This window comes from Aplysia californica, unplaced genomic scaffold (assembly GCF_000002075.1).
Source record: "Aplysia californica isolate F4 #8 unplaced genomic scaffold, AplCal3.0 scaffold00128, whole genome shotgun sequence".
Lineage (NCBI taxonomy): Eukaryota > Metazoa > Mollusca > Gastropoda > Aplysiida > Aplysiidae > Aplysia > Aplysia californica.
The window spans coordinates 1,157,321-1,167,580 of NW_004797398.1; the positions used below are offsets into that span (position 1 = coordinate 1,157,321).

Here is a 10,260-nt window from a genome sequence, read left to right on the forward strand (position 1 = left end):
ACACACACACACACACACTTTGGTGAACGTCGACGACGGCTGACTGGCATTGACGCCTGGCCTATGAAGTTTTATGCCTCGAGCAATAAAAAGAAATTGGTAAACACGGTATACAGACGGTACAGACCGCCACAAAGAGCCGCGGTTCGAGTCACACAGCAAATTACTGTACGCCGTGACACCACCAAACGCCGCCATGGTGTTGCGACTTGCGACAAACCGGTTTCTTCTCAAGTCTCCATGCACGCAGTTTGGTTGGGTTCAATTTATCCGAGTGCTAGCGCGGTGTGAGAAATAAACAGCAGATATGTAAAGCAAACGCTTGAGCCTTCATCTCCTTCGTGTAGCATTTTTTTTTTTTTTGGTTTCGTTTATGTTTCGAATTATGATTGTGTAAGTTATGTATTTATTTATTTATTCATTTCTTTTATTTGCTTTTTTTTGCTGGGCTAGGGGGGGGGGTACAAAAGGAAAATAGGAGTGGGGGATGCTATTTACTGGCCAAAGGAGAGCAGAGGAAACCAATTTTCAAAAGCTTCATAGATGAGTAAGTGAGTAAATTACACAGACTCAGTTCGGGCAGCACGTGCATGAGATTTTAAATACACGACACATGACAGGTTTATCTTGTGGTCGCAGCATGGGCAAAAGGCAACGGTGGTAAATCAACCATATTCAGTGAAAGAGGTTTGTCATATGATATTTGTAATGAGTTTTCAACGTCACACTTCACAATACTGGACGTTTCCAAATTGACGCAACGACGTGGGGTATACGGAGAAAAAGTTTCTTATTTTTGCCACGTCAGAACTATATCTTTCGTTGACAGATTGGATGACATGAAACAAAGCTGAAACTGGAAGAAATTTCTCTCCGAAATGAGTTTTACCCGTTTCGTCAGAGAGATTGTGAAACACCCGCCAGTCGGGTGGCAGCGCCCCTTGCCTGTGACTATGAAAAAGTGATCTACATTATATTCGTGTCATTGTATTTCTAACCTCCGGCAGGATCAATGTCGTGAAAGAACAATAGGAGGTTAGAACCACCAGAGGCACGATAGAATGCTAAAAAAAGGAGCCGTTGGGCCTACATGGAAACGCCCAACAGTACTTTGGCTATTGTAGTAATGCAAAAACTACAACCACACCACGGACAGAAAAAAAAACAACAACACAAATACACTGATGCCATAAAGTTGCAACCAGCAACAGGTGGTAAAAGGAGAAGAAGACACAGGCCACACAGAAACGCCCACCAACCACCTGCTCAAAAAGTGAACACAGTATACGAGAACACACGTTCAAGTTAGTTCAACTAAGTACGCATCATCATGTACTTTAAAAACCACATTCTCCGGAACAAAGGCGGGGGCCGTTAAACGACAATGACGACCGGGAAAGGGGTGGAGTCAGGGGAGGATGGTTCTCGTGTTTGGACTTGGACTATAGCAGTAAATCATCCATCAACTGAACGTGAGCCCGGTGAATCCCACAACGGCCTAGGTATTGATCCGTCCAGCACCCTGCTCTATGAGCCAGGCCGGCCCCCGGGGCTCCAGCCCAGCAGTCAATTATCTAGTGCAGCGGAAAAAGCTGCCAATTACCTCATTAGCTTTTTGCAATGAGCATAACCCACAGCTAAATGAGGCAAGCGATGGGTAATGGTGCTAAATACATCAGCTGTACCGTTTAAATAGTTGAACGAATGCAAAGGCAAAACATAACGCACAATTCCGAATTCAGACATTCGCAGCTTTTGAAAGCGGGGTTAGTTTTAGCACGAGTTTTATGGCACTTGCTACATTATAAATAGGTTGGAGAGTGCAGAAAATTAGAGGTGCTACAATAGAGTAACATATAGAGACAAAATGACAATAGAATAGATGTTTGATAGGAGGAAAGAAGGAACAAACCACACCAAACCACCAACAAATTAAAGTTAGGTCTGTCAGAAATTTGCATGACGACTGTCACATTTTACAGAGACTAGTCAATGATTTATATGATGGTAACATTGAAAAGAGGTTTATAAAGTATAAAGAACAGACTACATAAGACCCTCATTAATCACCCGTTGTTTCGAAACAAGTGATAACCTAAAAGTGAACTAAGGACCTTAGTCGAATTTTTTTGTTTTAATATATATGACCTAGAGCTGAGGATGCTTAATTAGTACAAGTAAAACCATCATTCAAAAAAAAAGAGAAAAAGCTGTGACATCTGTAAAACAGAGTAAACAAACCTCTACCTAACAGTTCCTATCAATCACATACAGCAGAGGGAAGCAAAAGGAAATTAATGTAACACTATCAAAACACATGGGACCTCAGACTGCAAAAATGTACTATCATTAATTCTTTTAAAATATAACCAAACCTCATTGTCACCTTCATGCAATTAATCATTGTCCACACCTGTCAACAAGTCAATCATTCACAGTCATTTACCTCAAATAACATTAATTGCATAGCCCTTAGTCTCTCCACAACCTACATGATCATATAGATGTACTGCATACACACAGCTTCTGGAATCTAGTATCCAAAATAGTAGTGCCTTGTTGAAAATTGATTTTAAAATGTTTTCTTAATTTCTTTTAATATACAACAAATTACTCCACTGCAATCCCCCCTTTAAAAAATATGACTTACTGTTTAATATCTAGATCTCTATAGTTGAGACGATTCCGGAGATGGGTCGCTCTAATCCATGGAATATTTATATTACACCCCCCCCCTCCCCTTCTTTCAGAAGCAAAGGGAAGAGCACAACCACAAGAACTGGAATAATTCTGGGTCACCAGAGTTTGATATGGAAGAGAACATGACACACTAGTCTAGACTAGAAAGCAAGAGTGAGTCTATCAGATGATGGATACATGAAGTAACAATCGAGACCAGCAACTTTTGTGTTAACATCTCGTATCTGACAAGGGCAGAAAACAAACTGTATGCTACCATCTTTAAAGTACCCCAAAAGCAAAGCCAAATTGTTCATATGCTGTATGCCCAACAATAGAAATTTTCTTCTTCTCATTTATCTCTAAATGGACATCTAAGTCTCTGGCGCGCAGGCTGCTGTTTGCCACAGGTCCTCCATGCCCTCATAGAGTTTAGGGTTTCTTCCTAGGGTCGGGTCATTATTTCCTTCTTTGGGTCTCGAGCGTTGAGCAGGCTTGTACTTTTTTTACTTGTAGCAGGTTACACCACTGAAATAACTGTTCACTTATTACTTCTTGTTTAGAAAAAGGCAGGTTTAAAAGGGCACCCTGACTTGGTTACTACATGTACCTTAAATTAAGCCGGACAAATATGGCTTCCAGACATTCGTTCAATTTCAAGAAAAACATTCACATAGAAATTGCCCATTACCCACTCTAAACAACTGCAAACATTCAGTCATTTGGTCACTGATTCAGAACACACTGACATTTGCAATTCGGTAACAATTTTCACTGAAATGAAAGACACACACACACCCCAAAAAAAAAACAACAACAACAACAAACAATTCGAAAACAACTTATTTTTCAAATTTTTCTTTGTTCTTTAAGTTCTTTTGTACACAGCATAAAGCTTGAGAGTAGTCAACTATTTATCAAACCAAAGTTGCAACTGGTGTATGGCTTTTTCTGAAAATTTCCAGTTGTAGCATTGTAGCTGGGCCCTTGGCCTTGTTTTCTTAACCAAACACATGCCCATTTCAAAGTAATTATAAATATTCTTCAACAGGCAAAATTCTGTCCACAAATTTATTTAATTTATACATATTTTGATTTTGCCTCCATATGGAAAGCCTGCATGCAAACACTTTTGATGAATAAATTTATGACTGATTATTCATCTTTTTTAAGCACCATCTGCATAATTCAGATCATTTCAGAGAACAGCTGTTTTGAACCCCAACCATAAAAGTATTAAAAGCCAACTTTGGCTGGGTGAATACAACATCCAAGCAAAAGAAGAGAGCTACTCAATAAAATGAATTTCTAAACACAGGAATCAAACGAATTATATAATATTCTGTGTGCAAAGCAAACATTAAACCACAGACACCAGTCTCGTTTCTGTGACATCCTCAATAAAAATGATATATAAAGGATCTCAGAAATTATACAGAACGCTTTTCACCCTTGTGCACTGCTGAATGCTCTTTACATTTGTAAAGATTACGAAAGCCCATGCCCTTTTTATGCAATTAGGAAATCAAGCGAAAAAAAACAAATCTCTCTCTCTCTCTCTCCCAGACAAGTCACAAAACCTATTCTCATCTCATATAAAAACACATATATTATATCTATATCTAAGCAGAAAAAAGCACCCACATGAAAATGCCAACATAATACAAATTTACAAAACAACACATCTTACACACAAATGAGTGTCAATTTTGCACACACTGATATGTTCAAACAAAGTGATGTTTCAAGCAACCAAGTAAAGTTAGAGTAAACGAGATCGCCTGCTCTTCAACATTTATTAATTTTAATGCTATGACAGTTCTGTCCAAATCAGTAAGCCACAACATTCATGTATATAACTTGCCCATGGAACATTAAAGACAATAATTCTTATCTATTTATATAAATCATCTACCGACAAACAAAGGGTTTTTGTTGGTGTGTGTGTATATATTTGTATAAAGGATTTCTCATATATATATTATATGTGTAATGGTATCATATTATTCATACATTTGAAAGAAAATTTTCTTTGTGCAATACACCTATGGTGTTCCACTGGCAACCACTGCAATTCCTTAGCAGAAGAGACAATACACAAACAAATACAGTCAAACCTCATTATAATAAATACTTCCAACCTTTTGGACAAGCATTAGTTAAATTAGTAGGCGGTATAGTGGCACTGGTGTGGTTTAATTAATGCTTTACTCTGTTAAAAATGTCGGGCACCACAGTGAAATACAGGCACTCATGAAAATAGTGAAATCAAAGAAAATTAGCATTTTTCTGGTCATTGGGCAATTTTTTTCTAAATTTTCTCATTTTGGTTCAACGCCTTTTATGTCCATTTTTTTAAAAATTATATTTCTGAGTGGATTTTAGTGAGGAACGTTGATAAAAAGCACAAAAAATGTAAACTGTTCTTGCAGTTGCCATTGTCACTCTTGAAAGCTTTGAAAGTCACAACATTTTGACAGCCCTTTTCTTGTTAATCTAATCTTACCTCCAACATCAGGCAACTCCACCCCTTCAATCGTAATATCTTGATTTTTCTCAGGATAGATTTGAGTCTTTTTTCAACCAAAGCAAGGAAAATGTTTGAGCCTTAAAAGATGTCATTATATCTCTATAAACTCTTTGTGACAAAAAAAAATGGACCAATGCCTCATTCCCCCGTGTAATGACACAAATAGCTTCTTCTACCCAATGTCGATGGAAATGATTACACAGTGTGATCAGTGCTTGAAGTGTCTTTTTGTTGGTTAATTGCATAGAACTGTCAGTTTATCTCTACCACTCTCTTTATTTCTCTAGGTGCCCCAGTCTCTCCATACTCTGTGCATATGTGTTCGTGCGCATGCACAAATATATTTGATAATTATATTATTATCTATACACGTCATGTTACAGCCAGATCAGGACTATAAATTGTCAAATATATGATACCTAAAATATACAACGGGTGGAGAGATGGGATGGGCAGAGAGGCAGCAAGTCAGCGACAAGCCATAGCTCACAGTCATATGAGAGAAAAAGAGATTTATCACTGTAAAGCTGCCGAGTGCATGGCATGCAATGTGTGAAGAGTGTACCTCTGGCGGCCAGTTTGCTGAAAGTGTAGAGGTGTAGAGAGGAAAATTTACATTGGAAAGCTTAACTGCTGTGTATGACTCAGACAGCTGAGCTGGTTACAGTTTATAGGGCAAACAGCGTAGCATAGAGGCATTCCCTTTCACACACTCTCTGACAATAGCCCATCACAGTTTATAAAGTGATGAACTCCTGAACTAAAATACTTAATTTCCATTTCAATTTATCTACAATTATTATCTCATCAACCAAAACTCTATAAGGCCTACACTAAAGAACAGCATCACCCTCTAACTGATCTGATGTAAAAATACAAGAAGTCTTGACAGTCCCATTTCTATAAACCTTAGGCCTATGCTTTGTCTCAACTTCCAGATCAAGATCAGTGCTTGTCATAGAGTTACCTCCTTTTAAACTAGAGTCCGTACGAGGTTACGTGACACGGACACATTTGAGTTTGTTGGCGGCCATTTTTAATGTGGCTAAAAAGTTTGTTTACATGTGAGTGGGCGTGTCTCTGCTCTTAGTCTTACGTGTTTTATTTGATTCTAATATTTGATTCTAACGTTATGTTTTGATTCAAAGCGATTCTCTTAAAGGTGCAAGCATGTGAAACCTCTTGTCCCTTTCTGGATTAACGTCTTACTGGTTCTGTCAGGCAGTTCAGTGATGTCTGTTTTCTTTTATTACATCATCTATTTTTAGTGCATAATATGTCTTATAGACACAAATAGTCACTCCGGGTTTCTTTTTTAAAACATAAAGAGCCATCAGTAAGGTTCTGGGCCATGTGAAGTTAAGGTAGCAGCTAGATCTTTTTCACAATGGGCAGGAAATTTCTTTATCAAACTGAAACAGTGTACTTTTTATTGTTTTGTTTTATTGAATGTTGTCCAAAAACACCTTAGTAAAGGTTTTTGTTTCAGTTATCACTACACTGAGTAGAAAAACAATTGACTAGGCTACAAAACAACGTTTAAGTTCACTTTTTTATCTTTAGTGAGTCCAGAGTTGTCACAGTTGCTTTACTAATGTCCAAAATTAGACTTACTTAAAACAGCAATAGGAGGATCTTTAGTTTAAGTGCTGTATATGGTCTACTTTAGTTCTTAAAATCAATATAAACCAAAGTTTAATACCGACATAAGAAAACACTACTTATAATTTAGTATACTTTTTAAAAAAGGGAACATATGAATGAAAAATACAGTTTCCTGTTCAAATGTCACGTGGGAAAGTTTAACTCGATTTTAAAAATACCAGTACATGTATTCATCATTTGTTTGGCTGAATTTGCTTTATCAAGAGCTTCATTGCATTCCTACACCTAAAGGCTGAAAAACTATGGAATTTTTTTTCCTATGGCTCATCCTCATTTAATTTAATGGCAAACTCATATATCTGAGGGGGGGCCGGGGGGGGGGTTGGTGTTGGGATTCGGGAGGAGAGAGAGGGTGGGGTGGTTATAGGAGGTTCCCATGACACCCACATCTTTTCATACTTCTTTTTAAAAGTTCTATAGGCCCTATATACGCTTTGATTCGGTCAATAAGAAATAAACCACCTCGTAGATAAAGTGCTGATGAACAAATAAAGGTTGGGTTGTTTTTTTGTGTTTTTTTTCAAGCCCATATCTCTATCCCTATCTATTTAATAATACATTTATTTGTAGATCTAGTTGTAGAAAGAACGCCGTAATATATATTGCAATTTAGTAATTTAGATATAGTACGCCACGGCGCCCATGTAAAAAAAAAATCAACAAGAACCGAGCCTCGCCTATCGCGTGTGAGAGAGAGAGAGAGAAAACATGCCTAGCCCATTGCTTTAGCATGAACTCCTTCACACAACTTGCCACAAAAAACATGGCGGACGCCGCTGTCAAATGTGGCCATCGCGCAGCAAGGCGAGAGAGGGGCGTACGGTATCTAGTACTATAGTGTACATCTATGGTGCTTGTCAACATTTTTATAGCCAACACCCATTTTTACCACCTTAAAGACTTAAAAGAGGCTAACATTTGCTTACAAACTCGATATTTTAATGTGGTTTTTTTCAAACCAGACATAAAATAATACACAAATGTACCTACCTGTCAGTAGGCCTACTGGCTGATCCACTAGATCTACATTGTCTATCAAAATTGTAATTGCCCACAATTGGACAATATTATTGCCCAGGTTGGCAAGCACTCTCGTCTCTGGAAGATCCAGATTCTATTCTATAGATCTTGACACTATTACTTATAATTAGAACTAGATCTAGATCTAGAATCTAGATCTAGATATAGATAGATCTCGATCTAGATAATTCTAGATCTAGATGTCTACCTCAACTACCTGTGAAGTTTTGTGTACATGACTAAGAATGAGAACATCATCATGTGTCACTCATCACTCACTTTGTCTTTGTGTCTTTTGTGTGTGTGTGTGTGTGTGTGTGTGTGTGTGTGTGTTTGTGTGTGTGTGTATGAGTCGTGTGTGTGTGTGTGTGCGTGTGTGTGTGTGTGTGTGTGTGTGTGTGTGTGTGTGTATGTGTGTGTGTGTGTGTGTGGTGGGTGTGTTTTGGTTTGACAGTGGTGTGTGTGTGACTGTGAGATAGAGAAGGAAATTTCAAGGGAGAGAGAAAGCTGAAAGAGAGACAGCCAACGACAGACAGACCACTGGGGAAAGAGAAGGGTGGGGTCCCATAGAAGAGAGCTTTCTTACCTTCCTGTCTTAGCCTAGCCAACAGCTGCAGCTGTTTGTTTCTGAACTGTTTACAAACAATCAACGGTGCCAAACGACAAAGACAAGAGTTGCTTACGTCTGTACAGGGGTCAAGGGATTCTAAAGTCGACGAATATCTCGCCATAAGCACTTAACATTTAGTTTCAACGAGTATCTTTTAAGAAATAATGCTCTTACAATAAATCGACATTCCAAACTGTCCTGAGATTCAAACAAAAATTGGGTCTTTTTTCCCCTTTGTGAAGTAGCCTACAGTACACCAATCCAAAAGAAAAGGAAAAATAGGCAGACTCTCTGTCGTCTCCTGGCGCCGAAGAGTCGCCTACTCGAAAACAGACCCCTGAAGACAAATATTTCACAGAAAACTTTATCATCCTCTAATAGGACAATAAATCACAATCTAAACATTACAAGAGAGATTTACAACTCACCAAACACCATCAAAGCTGAAGCAAGAATCACACAAACATTACTCCTGATCGACATCGTTCCGCCATTTGCATGACCTCCAACCTATTGGGTTGAAAGTGTGAACCTTGAACTTTGATGAATATAAATGAGGTACGGTGTCAAAACTATTTTTATCCCTCGCCGTATTTAGTCCTAGCAATAGACGGTCTGCATCAAGACCCTTATTGAGAAAAAAAAAATGAAGTAAAATCACGGTTGTGCAAATTCAGGGTATAAAATGTATGACCCTAAATCATTTTCGGAAAGCGCAATAGCCGTGTGTACTGTAATCGAATAGCAAATGGTGGCAGATCAACTTGTTGCCACAGGTTTTTCCGATCCTTTGACACTGTACATAATGTTTTCGGTTGTCATCTTCTTTGTCCGAGCACAGGACGTTCGTTAGTCAGTATCTTTGTAGTAGTAGTAGTAGTAGTAGTAGTAGTAGTAGTAGTAGTAGTAGTAGTAGTCGAAGCTATCGAAAAGACAAAGGGGATTTATTAAAATATAATCGGCCTATCATTTGAGGAATGAAGGAGAAGAGGGGAGGTGAAAAGATGAAAAGGGAGAGAAGAAATTGAATACGGTATGAGTTATGAGGTGCGCCAGCTTGAGGGGGCCGATGATAATAATATAAATAGATGGCAACATAATGATTATTATTTAGAAGAAAGTTTCCAGACTCCAGAGTGTTTTAAATAACTCCAACGGGCAATGAAAATATCGCACACTGCACGTGCACGTAAAGATAGAGGACGAACACGCACGTTTAGAAAAAATATGTTTGTTGCAACAGCTGGGTGGATGGGGGTGGAGTTTGGAGTGGGGTGTGTATGTGGGGTGTTAGTAAGTTGGGATCTATAAGAGAAAAAAATAAATATAAAGAATGTTCCACTATGTTTGCCTTCTTTGTTGTTTCAGCAGGAGCACGGGTGAAAGAAACATATAAATGGGTCGATGGGGCGAGTTGTCACATTCATTCCTACACGGATTGAGATTTAGAAGCCTGGGGGGAAATGAAGACGATAACACCCAGAGCAGAGTACATTTATGCTCGATTCACAAAAAAAGGGGGGGAGGAGAAAGAAAGAAGAGGGGAAAATTAAAATATCAAAGAAAAATACATGTACGACTTTGAGAGAGGTGGATAGAGAGAGACAACCTTTGGGTGTTGAATCAAGGTCTATTTGTCTTTCCACCTGGATTGAGTAGAGGGGGTATTAAGACAGGGGTGCCGAAGAAGAAGAAGAAGAAGAAGAAGAAGAAGAAGAAGAAGAAGAAGAAGAAGAAGAAGAAGAAGAAGAAGAAG

At 38.5% G+C, this 10,260-nt stretch overlaps 1 protein-coding gene across 2 annotated transcripts in view; it reads right to left on the reverse strand.

The window, feature by feature from the left end:
* LOC101846955 (activin receptor type-1) overlaps positions 1 to 10,260 on the reverse strand; it is a 63,470-nt gene that overhangs the window by 48,361 nt on the left and 4,849 nt on the right. The window contains exon 1 of one of the 2 annotated variants that reach the window (XM_005096422.3): positions 8,933 to 9,015. The exons of the other annotated variant lie outside the window; for it this stretch is intronic. Within the exon in view, the coding sequence (XP_005096479.1) occupies positions 8,933 to 8,987 (55 nt within the window). The 5' untranslated portion in view covers positions 8,988 to 9,015. Of the gene's footprint in view, positions 1 to 8,932; positions 9,016 to 10,260 lie in introns of those variants that run through there. 2 annotated transcript variants of the gene reach the window in all.